The 21,551-nt window shown below is 36.7% G+C and overlaps 1 protein-coding gene and 1 long non-coding RNA gene across 4 annotated transcripts; one reads left to right on the top strand and one right to left on the bottom strand.

Moving 5' to 3' along the window:
* Window positions 1-8,041: 8,041 nt before the first annotated feature.
* Window positions 8,042-20,655, bottom strand: LOC135213669 (uncharacterized). 3 transcript variants are annotated; one of them, XM_064247750.1, is made up of 8 exons: window positions 20,537-20,654; window positions 17,895-17,988; window positions 11,968-12,071; window positions 11,855-11,889; window positions 11,486-11,757; window positions 10,881-11,233; window positions 9,291-9,443; window positions 8,042-8,380 (listed from the first exon to the last, which is right to left on the bottom strand). In XM_064247750.1, exons 1-8 carry the CDS (start codon window positions 20,588-20,590, stop codon window positions 8,312-8,314), a joined length of 1,134 nt encoding a protein of 377 aa, XP_064103820.1. In that variant the 5' UTR covers window positions 20,591-20,654; the 3' UTR covers window positions 8,042-8,311. The 3 variants fall into 3 exon arrangements, with proteins under 3 accessions (XP_064103820.1, XP_064103804.1, XP_064103812.1); XM_064247734.1 differs by having other exon boundaries at window positions 11,855-12,071; window positions 20,537-20,655; XM_064247742.1 differs by having other exon boundaries at window positions 11,486-11,738; window positions 11,872-12,071.
* On the top strand, window positions 11,098-11,722 carry LOC135213696 (uncharacterized). The gene is made up of 2 exons (XR_010314185.1): window positions 11,098-11,233; window positions 11,342-11,722. It is a non-coding gene; the product is annotated as an uncharacterized LOC135213696 (long non-coding RNA).
* Window positions 20,656-21,551: the final 896 nt, after the last annotated feature.

Here is a 21,551-nt window from a genome sequence, read left to right as displayed (position 1 = left end):
AAAGGTATTTAAAACCGTGAGAACCGCTATAATCCAGTTCGGATCCAATATCATGAATGTGACTCGTAAGACATTGACACTTTCTTATTTATCCGTTCTACCAAACCTATTGACTCTGGGTGATAAAATATAGTATTGGTTTTCTTAATGGAAAGGAATTCACACAACGAGTTAAGGAGATTATTATTGATTTACACCACCTGAGTCAGAGATTATCATGTGTTGAATTCCATGTTTACTGATTTAGCACTCATAAATATTCCTAGCGCACTCAATTGCGGTGTTTGTTTTTTAGTGCTATTAGTTCTATATAACGTGTCAAGGGAACTATTAACACTAAGAAGTGTTTATTTCCTCTGTCAGACTCGTAACTCTGTTACTAAATCTACGTGTAAACTTTCAAGGATTGATTTGGCACGTGATAGGCCCTTAAACTGACAGGTGTCTTAGTGTGTCCCTTGTTTTCATGACACGTGTTACAATTAGTTATGTGCATTTTATATCTGTAAGCATCGTAGGCCAGTAAAACAGTGATTTGGCTTTCTGTGACATAATAGAGAACCCTGGATGACGGAATGCAACCAGTTTAGTACGATTGGTATGAAAGAGATTACTACTACCTGGTCGTTAGTCACCTGCTGTGTTCTTCGGGTTTTCCTCGTCACGGACCTACATATAATATTACATTTGATTCTGATACACATACTTTAAATATACTTTTGCTTTAGGGTTTCCTTTCGAAGTGTTTATTGTTTTGCTTAGCTGCTGACCCTGTTTCCGTTCGAAGTTTTTATTGTTTTGCTTAGCTGCTGACCTTGTTTCTGTTCGAAGTGTTTATTGTTTTGCTTAGCTGCTGACCTTGTTTTATTCAGTTTGTAACAGTTCAGCGCTCCAACCCAGGTATTCAATGTTCACGATCTCTTGGGTTAATGAATTTTCTTGTTTAGATGGTTTTAACAATAGGCACGGATGTTTCTATATCTTTTAGTCCAATTAATGGTTCTTTGCAGTATGGTGCGGGATTGCGGGATAATGCGTCAGCTATGATATTTGCTTTCCCAGGTAGGTATCTTAACTTGGCTCCAAAGACCTGAATGATCATATGCCAACGAGTTCCTTTGGGACTGTGTTTAAAGCCTTTGAAAAACTCGGTAAGTGACTTATGGTCAGTAAGGACTTTAACAGGATAGCCGTAGATTATGAACTTAAAATGTACTAGTGAGTTAAAGATACCTAGCCCTTCCTTGCCTATTACTGCATATTTACTTTCAGAGGGCTTTAGTTTACGTGAATGAAAGCTATAGGAAAGAACTGTTTATCATATTGCTGAAGTAGTAACCCTCTTACCCCTTGGTTTGAGGCGTCTGTTGTAATAAAAAAAAATCCTTATTTAAATCAGGGATTTTTAGGATAGGTTAGCTGCATAATTCCAATTTTAAGATATCGAATGCCTGTTGATGCTTTTCAGACCATAATAAATCTACGCCCTTCTTCGTAAGATCTGTTAAAGGAGCTGTCATGATTGAAGAGTTACCTATTTAAATACGATTGTAATACCCACTACAGCGCAAAAGTGCTGTATCCCCCTTACGTTAATAGGTACCGGAAAGTTATGAATAGCCGACACCTTACCATGGACTACTTTAAGACCTTGACTAGACACATAAAACCTAGATAAACATGTTCGGTTTTTAAAAATTCACATTTAGATATTTTACTCTGAGATTATTTGTCTTTGTCTCTGTAGCACTAGCTCTAGTTTCTGTGAATGTACTTCTAAGGTATTAGAAAAGATTACGAGACCAACCATATAGGCATGTAGGGTATCCCCTAAAAAGTCTCCAAGCACTATATTGTAATTGGGGCGCAACGTAAGCCGGAGGCATACGTAAAAATTGGTAATGTCCCCTGAGTGTGCTGAAGGCGGTGTATGAGGTACACTCACTTAGTTAATGGTATCTGATGAAAGCTTTTAAGTAAGTCGAAGCTGGTGAAAAATTTATTCTGACCTAACAAAGATAGGATATCGTCGGTACATGGCACTGGAAAACGATCGGGAATCGTTTCCTTGTTTAAGCGACAGAAATCTACGTCGATACGCCAAGTCCGATCTTTTTTGGCATGAAGTTTAAGGGAAAAATTATATGGGCTATTTGATTTCCTAATGACTCCTATTACTAACATTTTTCAACTTCGTCATTTATCTCTATTTTTGAAATTTCATTGGGAGTCTATACGAAGGTGAGTATATAGCTTTATGTTTGTCCTTAGACCGTATTTTGTGTTAAATGACGTCTGTTTTTCCCCAGAGATCACTCGCTAGTGGAGAAACATCCTGGTATTCAGATAAAAGATAAAAAAAATTCTGCTGAATCACCTCTGCTTGAATGACTTTACGGATATTACTTTAGATAGAGTATAAGAGCGATTCATCTACGACTGGTTGGGTGTAATTAAAAATTAGCAACAATAAAAAATGCGATATTTATAACTTCCGTATCCACGATATGTATAGGTTTTGTGTTAACTTGTTGCTGCGAGTCAACCGTGTATAGGGCTTTGTTCGCGGAAATCGTTATATTTCAGTGTCGGAAAGGATTAAAATTTCAGATCCCAGCAAAGTCTTTTTACATGCTCTAAGACATTCGAGGGTGCATGCGTCTCGAGATTTTGCGTGCAAACTGCGACTGCTGCTGTGGGAGAATTCTGTTAGGTCGATTTATGAGACAAATGATTGGTTCTTCTATATAAGTTATTATTTGATTAACTGTCTCTTTTTGTTCAAAACAGATTTTAATATGTTAGAAGGTCGTGTGATTCATAGGAAAATTCCTTTTTAATTCAAAAAGGTATTGGCATGAAAAAAAAGGTATGGCATAAATGATCCAACATCGCTTTTCCCCGCTCTGCTAGAGTCGCTTATTGTGTGGAATGTGCTATGCTTTGAACACTCGGCAGATTTAACTGACCCTGACCGTTGACTAGATGACACAGTAACCAAGTTTGCTTAAGCACGATTTGTTTGTTTCTGAATGTTAGGGGTAATGTTTACCTATTTCTTTTTATAATAATTAGGATTCTTCTCTTTATTACCATCGGCAACGTATTGTGTGGTTTTAGCATTCTGTTGTTGGCTACATATAAAGCAACGAACATAAGAATGACTTGAACTATAAAGAATTGAGCGATTACTATTAAAACAAGTTATCTCTACTGCGTTCAATATTAACTGTTTGTACTTGCTGTTGTTTGCTTCATTCTTTGCTACAATTTGAAATAGTGAGAGATCCAGGTCAGCGCATTTCGACATTTTTTTGTTAATTTGTTTATATGAATGTTAAGTATGTTAACCTAATGAAAGTGTTTATAGACATGTTATTCCTTGCAATCCAGCCGTATTTTTTAAAGTTCAGTCATTGAGATTCGATTTTTTACGCATAACTAAAGGCTGAAACTGCGATCGGGACTTTGCAAAGGAGCTTTTATTGTTTGACCCAAAATAGTGTTACCTCTAATTTATCAAGATTTGTACTGGTGTTCCACTTGTTTTTGTGTGTTTTCTTATCACTACGGTGCCTAACTACCCTATCCATGCATCTGTATAAATACAGACGTCCACTGCGTAAACGCATATTCACTGTTTAATATGATTTGTTACGTAAAGAATTAATAATCACCCAAAATGATAAAATTAACGCAGTATATGATTATGATATTTCAGTAGAACTTCTGGAAACAGAAATTTAAAGATAAAAACTCGCAGTAGCGGAATCCCAATGATGTAAAAAAGTAAGATTAAGAATGTCTCGTAACTTCAGCCACAGGAATAACAAAAATTCGACCTGTAAAGGAAACACTCAGTTACTCCAAATGAATAAAAAAAAATTGTACTTAGCTTGATTTTGTGGGAAGTCACGGTGTTCCGATAACGATGTGCCCTTGGCCCTCCTTCTCTGTTTAGCGGATGACCTGGTTTTGGCTTGAGTTTCCCCCCGTGTGCGTTGTTTGGATGATTCGAGTCCTTTGAAGATCCGATGCTGAAGACGCGTTCGGTTTGTTTCTTGAAGTGCCGGAAACGCTCAATAAACGATGTTTTCTTGAATGATTCTAATGAGAGACGAAGCTTACGTTGCCGTAGGAAGAAGACACGTCGGGTTTGTTTCTTGAAGTTATGCACTGCTGAAATCGCTCACTAAACGATGATACTATGTTGCTTGAAGAATCTCTTGCTTTCGTCGTCGTTGATTTCTGATATGATACATTATTCGTTATTCTTCGGAAGACGTTGAAGAGTTCTTGTTGTTTTCTGAAGTCGCTCACTAAACGATGATACTAAGTTGCTTGAAGAATCTGTTGCTTTCGTCGTCGTTGACTTTCTGATATGATACATTATTCGTTATTCTTCGGAAGACGTTGAAGAGTTCTTCTTAGACGCTGCCACCAATGAAAGGGCCTTATATAATAAGGCGCCCTATGAGGTTATGTTAGACTTGCGATAATCTAACGCTAAGTCGGTTGGTTATGCACTTCCATACTCATTGGAGTGTCTTGGGGTTTGCTGATAACTTTCGAAGTATCTTCTTTCGTTATGACGACGATGTGGTAAACTCATGATGATATCTTCTTTCTGATGTGAGGTTTCTAGTAGAAAACACGAAGTATAAAAAATAGTTCTATTCTCTGAGATTACATGATGAAGATCAGAGGGAATTTGTACAGGTCTTCTAATGACGATGGCTTGATCGCTTCTGCCAATGATGATGGCTAATTCAACTCTGACTTATATATATATATATATATATATATATATATATATATATATATATATATATATATATATATATGTGTGTGTGTGTGTGTGTGTGTGTGTGTGTGTGTGTGTGGGGCAGGGGGGTCACATCCTCACTGACTGAGTAACCTTTCTGTGGATCGGTCTTTTGTGAAATCTTTTTTTGCAATTACTTTTTTTTTTGGCCGGTGGGAGGATGCATCCCCCACCCCCTAGATCCGTCCCTGCTTATAATCAATATTCTATGTATCTAATTGTTCCTCCCTCTGCAATTTTCATAGCAAAAAATGAAATTACTTATGTTGCCCTAGTGATAGTCTCGTTTCCGTGTTACCCAGTGCTTCACAAGATCACGTAAAGATTAGGCTAAAGTTTGTTGCAGATACCAATATCCATATTCATTTGCTTTATTTTTAGATTATATTTTCGTTTTCTAACAAAGCATGTGCGTTGTGTGTGCATTTAGTTACCTTCTTACATCCAGGTTGGGATGACTCATGCTATTTAGGCCGTCAAGCTTAACTAAAGCCAAGGCCACTTTCAGATAAACAGATCCGGATGAGCTGAAGTACGAGGAATTATGGTGAAACTTGAGGAAAATCCTACGATTACACACAGAAATAAATAGAGAAGTTGGACAGCAGGATGGAAGAAACGAATCGGGAATAGATATAAAGTTAGAGACTAATCAGAGGGTGTAGCTAGGGGTCGAAAAGGACACTGCAAAACACCCTTTGGTAATGTCATTTATACACAGCGCATCTCGCGAGGTTCACTGTCGGAGCAAATCATCAGCCCAGTCATCCTGAATTATATTCAGTGAAAGAATGTAGCCATGGAAGTATCGATCGGAATTAAGCTGGCCTTGAAGTTGCCAACTCATTGTGGTACGTATGTGCGGGATATGGAATGTCGGCTCCCAAAACGTTTTGCTCACAGCCAAACGGATCTTAGTAGACTTCCGGTTTTATCAGAACAAAAATGAATTGGGAGTAAGAGACTTTATTCCTTTGGTGTCATATTTTATTATTGTTTGGATTGTAATGGTTTTTTAAAGGAAAAAGAGTCTGCGGTAATATCTTATATTTGCGGGGACGCCTCGTGAATACTGAAAATATGTAGGCCTATAGTTTGAACGGAACACTTCGGTATTGTGAGAATGTCACATATCCTCGTTAATTAAGACAAAATTATCTCGTTCTAATGCACAAAGTCGGAATATATAAATAGAACTATACGTATATATAGTTTCTGCGTAACAATATGCTACACGTTGGTGGTACCTATATACAGTTTCTACGTAATAAGGCAATGTACATAATATATAGTAGTATATACTATATAGTGTAGACCTACGATGAGCAGACGTATACACCACACAGGCTAAATTTCTTGGGTGACCTTATGATATACTACTCTCGTAAAGTTCAAGACAACGAAACAGAACACACACACACACACACACACACAAAAAAATGAACGGCGAAGGAAACGAAGAGAAAATGACAGACAAATTTATAAACATGTGCACTCGCAAACAGCGGTGTGAGTAGGGAGGACATGGCGCAGTAGGGTGCGGTAGAGATAACAAAGGAAGCTTATCGCTGGAATGTTATCTTAACATTTTTTCTAATCTGAGAGATATTAGGATTGTCAGAATTGGAAATAACTGACTTGGCGTGTGAAATGAAATAGCTATTACTTTTACTGCAAGATTAATGATAATAACTGCCTTCTATTATCATTATTAACAATAACAACGGTCCGAAACCTTCAGTGTTATCAACGACGGCGTTTTTGCATTATTTTATGAATTTTACGTCAATCCACGATCGTTTTACTTCGCTGAATGCGACTACCATTGGTTAGTCATACGAGAGCAGTGCGATTATAATGGATTCTCTCTCTCTCTCTCTCTCACACACATACACATTTTTCTATGTATCTTATAAAGATGCAAGCAGTTTGTATCTTATTCAAAAGTTGGTACACTGCTCTCTCTCTCTGAGTTGCTTGCTCATATGATTATGTACGTGCACACACACACACCCTAATCTGTCTGTCTGCCTGCCTGTCCATTATTGCAAAGTGTGAAAGGTCTTATATGTACCCGAATTACTTTGCTTACTTTGGATTTTATAATTGGACTGAATCTGAAAGTCCCCAGGCCTCCTCCTCGTGCGTACAAGTCCGACAGATCCTGTAGGTAAGCCGGGTTTGTTGTAATTCTTGATAACAAAGAATTCTCCCAAGTTTTGAATAGCCTTGTTCGTCAGCCTCGTCTCTGTCACGGTGGCAATGAAGTCACAGAAAAAAAGTAATAATTTTTGCTATGCAAAAACGTCACGGGAAAAAGTCATATTAATTTATGGTGTAAACCATTAGCTTAGGATAAGTTACATCACACGGACGACCAACTTATAACTTATCACACTGTAAATGGCTTTGCTCTTCAACGCAGCTTCGTCCTCTGAGCGTGTTTGTTTGTGTGACTGATTTGATAAGATCTTTAGACTGTCAAGTCAATCGGTGGTGCAGTACTAGTACTACTTTGGGCCATTCAGCTCTTAAGACTGTGAAAAGAGGAACAAGTTTTGTTGGAGTGGTTGGGCTGCTACAGAGATCTAAGAGAAAGAGAAACCCCAACATTTAATTAGGTCTACAGTGCACACTCTCAACCTCATCACTAACCAAACTATACATGTTATTTAATTCGTGGCATATTTCTGAAAGTGGTCGCATGATATATAACATTATATATATATATATATATATATATTATATATATATATGTATACATATATAAACTGGCACGTCATCATCAGTATACGAATTCACGTTCGAACCTTGTTTTTTTTTCAGTAATGCATGTATGTATGGATAGGCCTATGTAAGATTGAATTGAATTGTAACACAAAGTAGCAGTGCCCATTGTATAAAAGTAGGAATTAAAAAAATGAAAACTAATGTACTGTAATAATCTTTAACATAATTATACGTTTTTTAATAGGCAGAGCAAGGACAAAACATCATTAGAAGTTTATAGTTACCTTTTTAAAGGTAAAAAAAAAATGAAAAACTGGTAAACTTTATGGACGAAAAAATTACAGAAAAACAAATAGAAAAGCAAACAAATTGTGTGTTTTTTTTGCGGGCGGTAAGTAAAAAAAAAAAAATAAAAAAGCAGCATAAAAACCTAACCATTTTTCGTGATAAATACATTTCCAAATGGTAAAGGATAAAAAAAAAGTGTTACTCTTGTTATTTTATTCCAACACACCTTACGTATATATATCTAATACTTATTTCTAGTCCCCTGTTGTTTAAATTATCTTTCTATAAAGAAACGTACCTTATGAACTAATTTCTTTCATTCATGATCCCAAAATTAACAGTCTGTTAGTTAATTGTCCCGTGTTTTAAGCAAAATGAATCATTTTTGTATTAAGCTTCTAGAAATTCAAGACGTGAAAAACCTCTTTATGAGTTTTGGTTTCTTTCTTGCTTCCGAATTATCTAAGACTATTCTCCAGACTGGCTGGAGTGCCTAGAGGATGGGTTGACGTTCCTCTCCATGTTCATGCTCGTACCCTGGAAAGAAAAAATCAATAATACGTTAGTTCTCTCCGAAATATCTCACCTGTTATTCCTGAATACTCATCGTATTTATTTTAAACATTTCTTCAAGGCTATTGAATATCAAATTAGCTTTCAAACTGATGTAAAGACATTAAAATAATGAAAAAAAAACTTCAAGAATCAGGACAGTGTGCAATGTTTTAGGACGATACAATGTTTTAGGCTGACTGTACACGCCGTTTTGTTCAGATGCTACGAGAAGGTGTTTGACAAAGACAAGATTCTCGATGGTTTGAAATACCGACTTCTATCATCTGCTAGAAACAGATGTATAAATATCGCCCTCTGATCAATGCCTGGGAAGACAGCGCTGAGCACTCACTCCACAAACAGTGTCGGGCACACTACACTATACTCTGTTTTTTTTTTTTTTCATCTGTCCATCCGCCTGTGGTGTTTTCGCATGGTAAACACTGCGTCCCGGGCTTTAAATAGTTACGCCATGTGTAAGTTTTAGGTAAATAAAAGGATATCTGGGAGTACATTTGCAACAGAAAAGCGTTTTAATAATTTACTGTATGTGAATTACACCGTTAATATTAGAAATAGGATATCATTTAAAGACCGAGACGCAGTGTTACCATGCGCAAACACAACAGGCGGATGGACAGATGGAAAAAAAAGTTTTATGGTCTCATAACTCATGATGTGTAAAGCTTTATTAGTTTATTATTCCTTTGTTGTTTACGACTTTATTTGTATCTAGTTTTACTTTACTTTATAGCACTTCAAAATGTTTATTTTAACTCTTGCCCATTATAGCTACCATCTTCAGCAACAATAAGGCCGAAAATTTAAGAAGTTTCTAGGCTAGTTACCGAGATATCACAAAATATTTCTACTTGATTGATCGTGCGTTTACCTGTTTACGTTTGTTCTTCTTGCGGTACATGACGATGGCGCCGATTATGAGAGCGACTCCCAGGATTCCAAAGATTGTACCCAGCACGATGGCCAGGGTGTTGTCGGTCTCAGACAGCTTACTATCGATGTCATCTATGGCAGCTGCAATTGTCTGAAATTCAAGTTTACTGAAATACTGTTGTAAGCCGGTCTTGAATCTAGGGGAATAGTCTTGTTAATATTTGTTGAGATTCGGAAAAAATAAGTTGAGTGGCATCATCATCTCTACTTTCTGAGCTATTCATTGCAAAAAGAAAAAAAATGGTAATGTTTAGGATTTAAAACAAACAGCTTAAGGCGCTGTCACACTAGCGAAATTTCCGTCGACTTTTTCTGAGTTTGTCGTCGACTTTCCAAAGAAGTCGACGTCATTCCGTACTCTGGTTGTCACACACGTTCTTCTTCATACTTGGTTGTCGTCGTCAAAACGTAAACAAACCATCTGAGCTGTGACTTCCCGGAATGATAAAACAACTATGCTTTATAACGCAAAGCAACTAGTGGGTTGTGCTTGCATGTGTTTAATGATGCTGCGTAGAATTAAAAAAAAAAGTCTTTGGGTTCGTCCTGGTTAAAAAGATGTGAAAAATTTTGTTTAAAAAAATAAGCTAGGCCTAGCCTAGATAGGCTATTCGTAACCTTTTTACACAACCACAGTCAGACTGTATTATAAATTAAGCGAGAGAAACACTGCAATAGTTTTAAAGATTTTTGTTTATATTATTTGCTAATAAAAAAAAAACAATGAGAGCACACCTAGGCTATATAACAATCTGATATTCACGATAAAGCATGCTTATCTGTATAAAGATCAGCAAGTTTAGGAAAGTTTTCCCTGAGTCCCATGGTGATCTCTTGGTAATTTTTTTCATTTAAGACCCTTTTTCATAAAACTAAGATGCTTATGGTCCCATAAGCATCGTTTCTTCCCCATATCTTCGACAAAAAACTGTTCTGGCAACCTTGTCCACTGTACCAAGAACTCCATCTTGCATCTGATGACTCGAAATGCGCGCTCTCCGAGATATACACAAACAATAAAGTCGACGGTAGCGATGGGTTGAATTCGATCGGTACCGTTTTCAAAATTCATGACTACGACACCAAAAAGTCGTCGTCAAAACATGAAAAGTCGACGTCAAAATCAAAAGTCAACGGAAATTTCGCTAGTGTGACAGCACCTTAAGAGTAAAATACGCGTGGATGTGTAAGACGCAATGTAAACATTGCATTATACAAAACGAAAGTTCTGCAACTTCCAAACTTCAAGTACAAGGACAAATTTCAGTGATGCATTATTAAATGGGAGGGTTTCTAAGTACGAATATTATATATGTCGAAAAAGGGATATACTCGCATTATTATTATTATTATTATTATTATTATTATTATTATTATTATTATTATTATTATTATTATTATTATTATCTCTAACTCATGGTTATGTAGCCTATTCCGTTTTCTTTCACTTTAGGTTCACCGTGTACGCATATTGAACGGTGAAAATAAGAGTAACACGTAACATTTGCGTGAATAAGTAGCTTCTTACCTCATTTACAGTCTCCACGCGTGAGTCAAATACGTCAGAGTCCAGATTAACCGTGACGAAAGACGGATTTTCGTGCATACTATTGCTCACGTCTTTCAGCTCTGTCTTGTTTCCGCTAACGATATTGAGATCATTCATTGTAGCTTCGTCCAGGTCTGGAATTTTGTTGCCAATAGCTTCGACATTTTTCAGGACCGATGTTAACCGTTCGCAGAGATCAGCCGGGTCGTCTAATTTGCATATTTTCTGCTCTTCCTTGAATATCCCCAAGTCGATTTTGCTGAGGAAATAGAGAGGTGGAATCATCTGCCTTGCTTTAAGTGGTTGTTTTTCTTGTCCCTCGACTTCAACAGGTTCGTGCCTGGGTTTTTATTGTAGTTTTTCTGGTCACCTCGGTCGTTGGAGTCGTTACTGCTGGCGTTGTTGTAGTAGTTCTGCACTCACCTCGGTCGTTGGAGTAGTTACTGCTGGGTTTGTTGTAGTTTCTGTCACCTCGGTCGTTGGAGTAGTTACTGCTGGGTTTGTTGTAGTTTCTGTCACCTCGGTCGTTGGAGTAGTTACTGCTGGGTTTGTTGTAGTTTCTGTCACCTCGGTCGTTGGAGTAGTTACTGCTGGCGTTGTTGTAGGTTCTGGCGTCTCGGTCATTGTAGTAGGTACTGCTGGCGTTGTTGTAACTGGATTATCTACGAATTCTTTGAGTTCATTCAGCGTATCAGTGATTTCATTTAGCTCTTTCTCAATTTCCTTCCAGATGTCGTCACTTGGTAAAGCTTCAGTTGTCGTTTGAGGGGCAGCTGTTGTTGTTGAAATTTTTCCAGTTGTGTCAGACGCTGCTGTTGTTGGGAGTTTTTCACTTGTTTCAGGCGCTGCTGTTGTTAAAGTTTTTTCACTTGTCGTTTCAGTTTTTCTTGTCGTTCAGTCGCTGCTGTTGTTTGAAAGTTTTTCACTTGTCCGTTTTCAGTCGCTGTGTTGTTGAAAGTTTTTCACTTGTCGTTTCAGTCGCTGCTGTTGTTGAAAGTTTTTCACTTGTCGTTTCAGTCGCTGCTGTTGTTGAAAGTTTTTCACTTGTCATTTCAGTCGCTGCTGTGGTTGGGTTGTGTGGTGTTGTTCCATCATTTCCAGGAGCTCCAGATTTTGAAGGGAAAGGTGCTGCTATCATTCTTGATGACTTTTGAATAAATGCTTCCAAATCTGGAATAGGGACAAAAAAGATAACTTCAGTTTACCAAAGTACTCCAAACTTTTGAGGGAGGTAGTATACTTACTCATTCAGGCAGAATCTGAAGAAGGAAATGTTGTTAGCTTCTTCCTTTTATACTGGTAGTACCTGTTTTGCTAATTGGTTTGGATATATTTCAAGATGTAGGTAATGATGTCTGAAAGGCTAGGCTAGGCAGCATGAGGTTAGGTTAGGTTAGTAAAAGTTATGTTCTAAAATAGGATTAGTTAAGGCAAAACCATTTTATATTTGGAAAGGGTTGATAATATAAAGTTAGTTTTGGTAAAATAATGTGAGGCAGGGTAAATGCAAGTGTCAGACTAGATAAAGTTAAGGTGGGTTAGGTTAGGTAAGGAAGTGAGGTAAGGTTAGAAAAGTTAAATTTAAATAGCGTTGGTAGGTTAGCTTGGTAGATATGATTTTAGTATAAAAAGTGGATATGTTTTAAAGGTGTTATGTATTTCAAACAGACACTTAAGAATATGATTCTTCTAATCTAAGAAGTTTGTTTTGACAAAGAACTATAATTTATAAATGTTGCTGTATTTGTTTTCGTTGTTGCGTAGCATTTATTTTTAAGATTAAATTGGCCATTTTCCAGTGTAAGCCCTTCGTCCTGGAAATGAACACTATCATGGCCTAGGCAAAGGTTTCAAAAGTCCTGGAAATGAAACTTTTTCCAGTTTTAAGCAAACATCACGACAGTTTTAGCATGAAATGTTATGAAGACCCTGTTAAATGTCACGATACATATGGTTTTTGGAAATGGGACATTTTTGAGGCTGTCAACTTTTGCAAAACTTCTGTAGCCTACACGAAACTTCAAGGTTCAGATGAATCCTTTTTCTTCTCCTTTATTTAAAACAAATACACTTTAAAGGTAATTTTACACTAAATACATATACAATATATGTTATTTATGTACAGAATACATATACAATTATGTAATTTAGGTACAGAATCAATAAAATTATTTATATTTTTTTTATAGCTCAACATACTTGAATTTACTATGTATATACATACATACACCTATACACTGTAAATACATACTCATTTCACATACATATTAACCTGTATATACTACAATTCCAAATAACTACGTGCAAAAAGAGAATAAATGTTTTTAAATGATTTACCCAATACATACCTATTTCTGTATATACTTTCTCTTATTAAAATAATTAAGTGCGGATCATTTACCAAAAACCCAGATTTGTAGCCGTACCAGATATAAAATCTGCTAATAATATATTTGCAGCGTTCCTATCTTTCTAACTCTATGTGTAAGTGTTTACATAATAAAAATATGGAATGTTAGTCCATATATATAAAAGATTGCTTGCAGGAATGTGATCAGACTAGAGACGCTAAAGATGACGTATACAATAAGTATGTAGGCTAAGATAACATGCCGTCACCCGTAGTCATTCAATTGTTTATAAACTTTAGTCCAAGCTTCCTGCTTGAGACAAACACCGTGACCTATAGCTCAAGCGGCCTACGTGGTCTGTAGCGTGTCTCATTTGATTGTGTGTTCGTATGTAACTATGTCATCTGATAGTATGTTCATATGTTCGAACTACTGTCTGTTCCTTCATAACTTGTAACAGAGATGGTAGACAGGCAGAACAGAGTTAGCTATCGTCATTAGAAGACCTGTACCTCTTTACCTAAGCTTTATCATGTAGAGGAATAGGATTAGCCATCATCATTGGCAGAAGCGATCAAGCTATCGTTATTAGAAGACTTGTACAATCATACCTGATCTTCACCATGTAAAACTTCAGAAGAATATATAATTTTTTATACTTAGTGTTTTCTACAAGAACCTCACCGAACCATGAGTTTAACACATCGTCGTAAAGATAATACCGACTTCGTAAGTGATCTACAAAACCCCAGACACTCCATTGAAGATGGAAGTGCAATACCAACCGACTTAGCGTATAGATTATCGCAAGTCTAACATTACCTCATAGGGCGCCTTATCATACAAGGCACAAGCCCTAATATATGTTCCAAAATCAAATGTTATGACATTCTTAGCTCTGACTTTACATAAAACTTTAAACACTTTTTTTTTTTTTTTCTTTTTTTTTTTTTTTAAACAATTCCATTAATTTTTATTCGTTCTACAAAAATAAAATAAATGCATCGTAGCTTCCTTCATTGGTGGCACTTAGGATTATCTTATATATGCACACAGTACACACACACATATATGTATTATATATATTATATATATATATATATATATATATATATATATATATATATATATATGAATATTTATATGTGTACACATACAGTTGTTTTTGTTGTTGAATTAATCATTACCTAAGCAAATTGTTTTTGCTACTTATAATGATTTATTGAAAGAAAACAATGTTCTATTACTCATATCCATGTAGGGTGACCACATAACCAGGGGCCACCGCCCCCCCCCCCCTTAAATCCGCTACTAGGTGTGTGTATGTGATGGAGAGAGAGTGTTCATTATTTTAGTGATTTTTGAAATCGATCTGGCGTCAATTTTCGTACTATATTCAGCATGACTCACAATGCCGTTGTAATATTATATCTTTGGAATGCTCAAACTTACAATATCAGAAATATACATGCACTAACTGAATATCTCTATAAGACCCGTAGACGATTCCTAGCACTCGTGTGAGTGTGGCTTTTTTTTTTTATAATCAATCCCCCAAGACAAATATTCTTCATTAGTTTACGATAGTTTTTGTTCATAGTACTATAATCAAGTGTCACGTATTTTTTTTTTTCTGCTTTAATATTTATGAATGGATTACCTATTGTTTGCCTTTGCTGACAACTCTAGATTTTCAAGAAAAATCAGTATTATTTTATTATTATTATTATTATTAAAAGAAGTTACTCTAGGAAACACGGAAAGAAATCAGTTATCAGAAAAAAATGAATAACACAAAAACATAAATATATACAAGGTGAATCGCCCGTAAGGGGCTAATGCCATCAGTGCACCTCATGCGGTGCACTGTAGGCATTACCTAGAGGTTCTTTGCAGCGTGCCTTCGGCCCTTAGCTGCAACCCCTTTCGTTCCCTTTACTGTACCTCCTTTCATATTCTCTTTCTTCCGACTTACTTTCCACACACTCCTAGCAATTGATTCACAGTGCAACTGCGAGGGTTTTTCTCCTGTTTACACCTTTCAGACCTTTTATTGTCCATTTCCATTTCAACGCTGAATGACCTCATAGGTCCCCCAGTGCTTGGCCTTTGGCCTAAATTCTATATTCAATTCAACCAGGTGAATCGTTTCAGGGTATAGCTATGTCTCTGGTTTCAGGGTAGGAATGCATTGCATCTTCAGGTGAGTTGTGGCAAATCTTAAGTATATGCTAGTTAATGTCGTTTGCTGAAATGTTAGTCATTTTAATCTACCCACCAGGGGGGGATTGGGGGACGGGGGCCTGACAGTCCACCCAACTCGGTGCTTCTCCCAAGCCCCGTGAAGCGAACCGTTCAAGACAAAAACAGCTGCAGGATGGTTGATAAAAACAGCTATACCCCGACTATACGGATAAGCTGAGAAGATGCAGCAATTAAGGCTGTTATTTTGAGGTAGGTTAGACAGCTTTCCTTTGCGTTTTTATCTTACTGGGAACCTACAATAATCCACTGTAAAACAATCAAATGGATGATATTGAGCTTGAGTCGGTACTCAGTCACGAATCGTATATTGAAGCCATAATTAACGTCACCGCGTCACGTGATTAACTAAATATTTCACGAGGGAACTATTTTCCTCGCCAACTATGGTGCTAGTTTCACGTTCAAATGTATATTAGTTATACATTACTCTAAAGTAATATGAAAAATGTCGCTGTATGTGATGTTGATTTTCGGTAAGTTATTGTCGAGAGTTGGCTTTGTGTGAAGTAAGTCTAAGTCATCCGGTCCGGTGTATTCCATTTTCGTTGGCAGTCGGTCTAGTTTTTATGCTTGTTTTGTGGTGGTAAATTGTACTCGGAACCTTCGCCGAGATTTAATATACTCCATTAACCTTCTCGTTTGAAGTTATTATACTCCTATCTCGAAAGAAGAATACAAGGGTTCTCTCAAATCCTTAGTACCATATCAGCCTAGTAACATCAGGCAGAGCACAGCCACTATAGGTAAATAGACCTTATTTTAAAGGTTACTCAAAACTGACGATGTCCATTAACAACTTTTTTCATTTTGAACAGTACTTTTGGTTTCAGTTTTGTTTCAGAAGTTGCTCCTATTGCGCACCAGTAAGAGGCCTATCGGTCTATGGGATACATTTCACACATATCTCATCTAAAGCTCGTGTCAGAAATACTGTAGGGACGCGTGGTAACATTGTGATTGTTGGAAGTTTGAGATGAAATTTCTTTGATGGCGCAGGAACGATGTTAGTCGATCAGAATATCTGTCAGCCAAGGGTTTTTGAATTGCAACGACCGGAAGCTTGACTTGGTCAAGGTGGTAGGAGTAGTAGTGAAAAGAAAGGCTTTGCCTCCAAAACTGTACAGTAGTACTACTGTTAATAATGATTGTTTGGCTTAGGATTGAATTTTGATTCAGGTTACGTTTATGTTTTGGAGTCAACGCTAAAAAGGTTATATATGCCATGATGCCTTGACGATTTAATAACGTTAAGTCTTGCTCCTTCGTATGTCAGCTTGAGTACTACACAGTTTTCTAAAAGGTTTGTATATATATATATATATATATATATATATATATATATATATATATATACTATATATATATGTGTGTGTGTATATATATATATATATATATATATATATACTATATGTATATATGATATATATATATATATATATATATATATATATATATATATATATATATATATATAACGCCTTCTCCCTCTGGTTCGTCAGGTGTTAGAATGAGGTCGCTAGGCTCCTCCCCGTCTCCATTGGCTGCGACCCGCTCTCTTCAACTCGGTACCACTGATTTAAATTACTGCTAAAGTCAACAGAGGCGCAATAGGTTATTATACTCCGTTCCTGTACTGCTTTAAACTTCGACAGTGATTAGAACTGACATATATTAGACGGGAAATGGCACGGCTTTGATGTAGGCCTATTTAGAACGCTTGATCTTGTGCAGAGGTGGGGTCTTCATTTGACGGTCTGTCTACCAATTGTGGAAAAAATGTCCACACTCTATTTAACTAAGGTTTATTGTGGTCAGATATAATATTTTCTTATATGATTCACTGACCTATATTCTTGGTCATTTGCCTATTTATACACCTGTTTATATGATAATGACCGAATAAAGAGCCATCAAAAAATGGTTGTATACGCCGATGAAGCATCAGAAATCGATCGAGCCATGTCTTGATTGACTCGTCGAATACCAACAATAACAGAGTGACAGTTTTAGGCTTCCATCTAATTAAGGTAACTCAAATCTAATTAAATTGTTTATTAAATGCAAAAAAAGGAAGTTTACGACAAATGATCTTTAGATTGTGAAGGAAAGTATATACTATATACCGTTTTATATACGTTAGAATTTACCGAGGGTTGAATTAATGTAAAATTTACACGAAATTGGGAGTCTGGTGAGGAAATGTGGCAAACACTGGGACAAATGAATCACGTGATCAATTTATTTAAAACTGGACATACTTATGTTAAATTTGATTTTTACGAACGTTTTAAAGCTCCTGCATCTTAGTCGTGTTTATATTTAAAAGGAAAAGCGATTGAAAAACCTTGCTAAGCATAAAAGTAGTGATAAACGATACCTTTATTCACTGTGGCTGTGCTGACATCGTGAACGACGGTTCCCAGCACCAGGAAAACCGTCGCGAGGAGGAGGTGGCTCTGGTTGACTTTCGCCTGCAATTGAAGAGAAAGACAACGAAAGTGAGACATCGTTATTGACGAGAAAGGAAGTAATACAGAAAACGGGGAAATAAATTACAGGACGAAAGACAGATAAGACAGTATCTTGGAAAACATTGGAAAGCGTTTGACTCTACTACTCGTAAATTGCAGTTCCGTCTATGATGCGGTTTGGTCATTGCAAGGCCTTGGGTCATTGTATCATGTCGATGCAAATGTATGCGAGTTATTTGTTTAATATTGTATTGTTTGCATGTTTACTATTTATCTAAGGCATGCAAATACGTTCACGTCCAACATTGTTAACTGTTGCTGGCAGAGTTATATTGCATGAGTCTAGGACAGAATTATTCCATTCACTGCTATGAAACGATACTTACAAGATTTAGCTTAGGCTAGGCATACCTCATGTAGGCTACTCTCTCTCTCAACCAATAGTCTTATAAACATACGTCCGCATTGATCAAAATATCAACCAAAAAGGATAGGTCTAAGCCCGTTTCTTGGTTACATGGATAGGTCTATGTGATGCTCCCTGAATTAACAGCCTTCTGCATCAAAGGACCCAGCCTGTGCAATAACAAAAGCAATATCCTAGTGTTTGCCCTTTGGTCTAAATTCTATATTCAACCCAACTCAATATCTTGGTGCCCTTTTTTGGCTGTATGCCATGACAAGATGGCGAACAAAACACTAGGCCATGGTAGTGCCCTAGACGTTCTGGAAAGTCACGGCAAGAGGAAATGTTAAGACTGATAATGATATTATTCCATTTGATTCGAAAGTTTCCACCCAAGGTGCAAAATTGCTTCTGAAATATTGCTCGTACAAGTTCGTTTTCTTGTGACGATGTAAGTCATCTCCCAAAAATTGATTAATTTTGGCGGCAAATGCTGACAGTTGCTAGAGACTGCTATTGCCAATCGAATCTGTTATTTTAGATTCTCTCTGTATGTCTGTCTGTCTCTCTCTCTCTCTCTCTGTAATTCTAGCCTGGTTGTAGAAAGTGATTATCTCTCTCTCTCCATACCACTCTCACACAAATACGAAACCCTATGACGTATATGATGTCATGCGCCAGAGAACACTCAGCTAATCAATCAGCTATCGATTTAAATTAAACAATTTCCACTCAAATTCAGCATTAATTGTCAACACACGTCATTGCTGTCGTTTTCGGTAAGGTCTGTGGGTCTTGGTCCAACAGCATGTCACCCATATACAACTGTTACCCATTTGCAGCACTTCTGCAGCTGTTAGCAGCGGCAGTTGGGAATCTGGAAAGTGACATGGGTCTAGCAACTGCATTCCTGAAGACTAGCTAAAACCGGAAAGATCGATCCTTTTAGTGACAGATCAGAGGGCAAAGGATGCATACGGTAAATATACACATGTATATACTGTAAATTTGTTGTAGCAAGATTCTAGGGATGAGGTTGCTAGACCCATGCCATTTATTTTATCCCGAGAGGACGATGGCAAGGACTTTCAAACATGTAGAATACGAAATGTAAACCGCCATGCGTAGAGTGTAAAACTCCAAGCAGAAGTCGTAAAAAAAAAGTATTAAAAGACAAAACACAATATGAAAACTTAAAATGTTGCATGTAAGATGTTAGAAGCTGATAATGAAATGCAAAATGTAAAACTGAGTTTAACACAAAATACCTATCATGGAATTTTCAAAGCAAAAATGACTTATCGTGATGTAAAAACTGAGACGTAATGTTATACACTGTGCATAATACAAGACGTTATAAAAAAAAGGGTAATAAGGACTTCAAGGGAATGAGTGGACTGGTGTGGAATCCTGGACTTAACCAACCAACAGAGGCATTTGTCCATGAGAAATCTTACACATAATCGACACGGCGTTTTTGTCCACTCAGGTGTAAAATTGAAGTCCCGTGATTCCACGCCAGCACTGTCAATATCGACTTCGATTTTTCCAAGAAAATTGAAATGGGAAAGAAAATAGCGTTGGGAGTCATAAGATCGACTTCAATTTTGCCAAGAAAATGAAAAAGAAAGAAAATATCCAAAGGACTTATAAGACTGACTTCCATTTTGTCGAGAAAATGAAAAGACAGATTATAGCCGTAGGTATTATAAGATCGACTTTGATCATGCAAAGAAAACTGGAAAAGGAAAGAAAATAACTTTGGGAATTACAAGATCGACTTCGAACTTGCGAAAATAAAAATGAACGAAAATTGTCTTGGAAATTATTAGATCGACTTCGACTTGCCAAGAAAATGTAAAGAGAGAAGAAAAGAAAATAATCATGGGAATTATGAAAATCGACTTCGCACTTGCCAAGAAAATGCAAAAGACAAAAAAAAGGGAGCCTTTGGGAATTACAGACTGACGTTGAACTTGCCAAGAAAATGCAAAAGACAATAAATAAAAAAATAGCCTTTGGAAATGACAGACTGACGTCGAACTTGCTGCCAAGAAAAGGCAAAATAGAATAAAATGAAAGAAAACGTCCGTGGGGGAAGGATTTGCCAAAGGCAACGAGAGAGCTGGCAGCCATACTCACCATGACGGTCCGAATCTGTCGCCCTACTGGCGGAGGCCCTGTGTCTCTTCTCATTATTCACTTAGCATTCGCTGATAACGTCATTTTCATTATCTCCGCATTTTTATGAAAGAAAGTAGGTGCACTGCATCTATCAGCCTTATTTTTTTTTTATCTTGGAAAAACAATGAGTATGACTGTTATAAGTCTATCAGGTTCCATGGAGATTATAGCGGGAAATGCCTTGGAGTACGCGCTTGGCTTCTCTCTCTCTCTCTCTCTCTCTCTCTCTCTCTCTCTCTCTCTCTCTCTCCAAATTATGAGTCATTTTTAACGTGAAGTTAAAGATAACTTTTAACATGTTCAAGATATTTTTTATCATAGAGTTAAAGACAATTTTATCTTGGAGTTGAGAGGATAATTTTAACATGGAGTTATGGATAATTTTTAAAACGAAGTTAAAGATAATTTTCAACATGGAGTTAAGGATAAAGTTTAACATTGAGTCAAGGATAGTTTTAACATAGAGTTAAGGATAATTCTAACATGGAGTTAAGGATAAAGTTTAACATGGAGTTGAGGATAATTTTTTACATAGAGTTAAGGATAATTCTAACATGGAGTTAAGGATGAAGTTTAACATGGAGTTGAGGATAATTTTTTACATAGAGTTAAGGATACAGTTTAACATGGAGTTAAGGATCATTTTTAACATGGAGTTAACGCTGCAGTTGAACTTGGTGTTTAGGATAATTTTTAACATAGAGTTAAGGATGCAGTTTAACTTGGAGTTAAGGGTAACGTTTAACATGGAGTCAAGGATAGTTTTTATCATGGAGTTAAGGGTAATGTTTAACATGGAGTTAAGGATATTTTTTAACATGGAGTTAAGGATAATGTTTCGCATAGAGTTAAGGATCGTTTTTAACACGAAGTTAAGGATAGTTTTTAACATAGAGTCAAGGATAGTTAATATGGAGTTAAGGATAATTCTAACATGGAGTTGAGGATAAAGGTTAACATGGAGTGAAGGATA

This window comes from Macrobrachium nipponense, chromosome 19, assembly GCF_015104395.2.
Source record: "Macrobrachium nipponense isolate FS-2020 chromosome 19, ASM1510439v2, whole genome shotgun sequence".
Taxonomy (NCBI): domain Eukaryota; kingdom Metazoa; phylum Arthropoda; class Malacostraca; order Decapoda; family Palaemonidae; genus Macrobrachium; species Macrobrachium nipponense.
Note: the sequence above shows the minus strand (reverse complement) of the source record. Positions and strands in the feature narration are given on the sequence as shown.

Coding starts and splice junctions, on each gene's coding strand:
- LOC135213669 (XM_064247734.1), bottom strand. CDS start 20,590: ATGAGAAGAGACACAGGGCCTCCGCCAGTAGGGCGACAGATTCGGACC. Junction 11,234..11,485: donor TACAACAACGCCAGCAGTAA/CTACTCCAACGA, acceptor CCAGGCACGAAC/CTGTTGAAGTCGAGGGACAA. Junction 9,444..10,880: donor GCGTGGAGACTGTAAATGAG/GTAAGAAGCTAC, acceptor CTTGAATTTCAG/ACAATTGCAGCTGCCATAGA.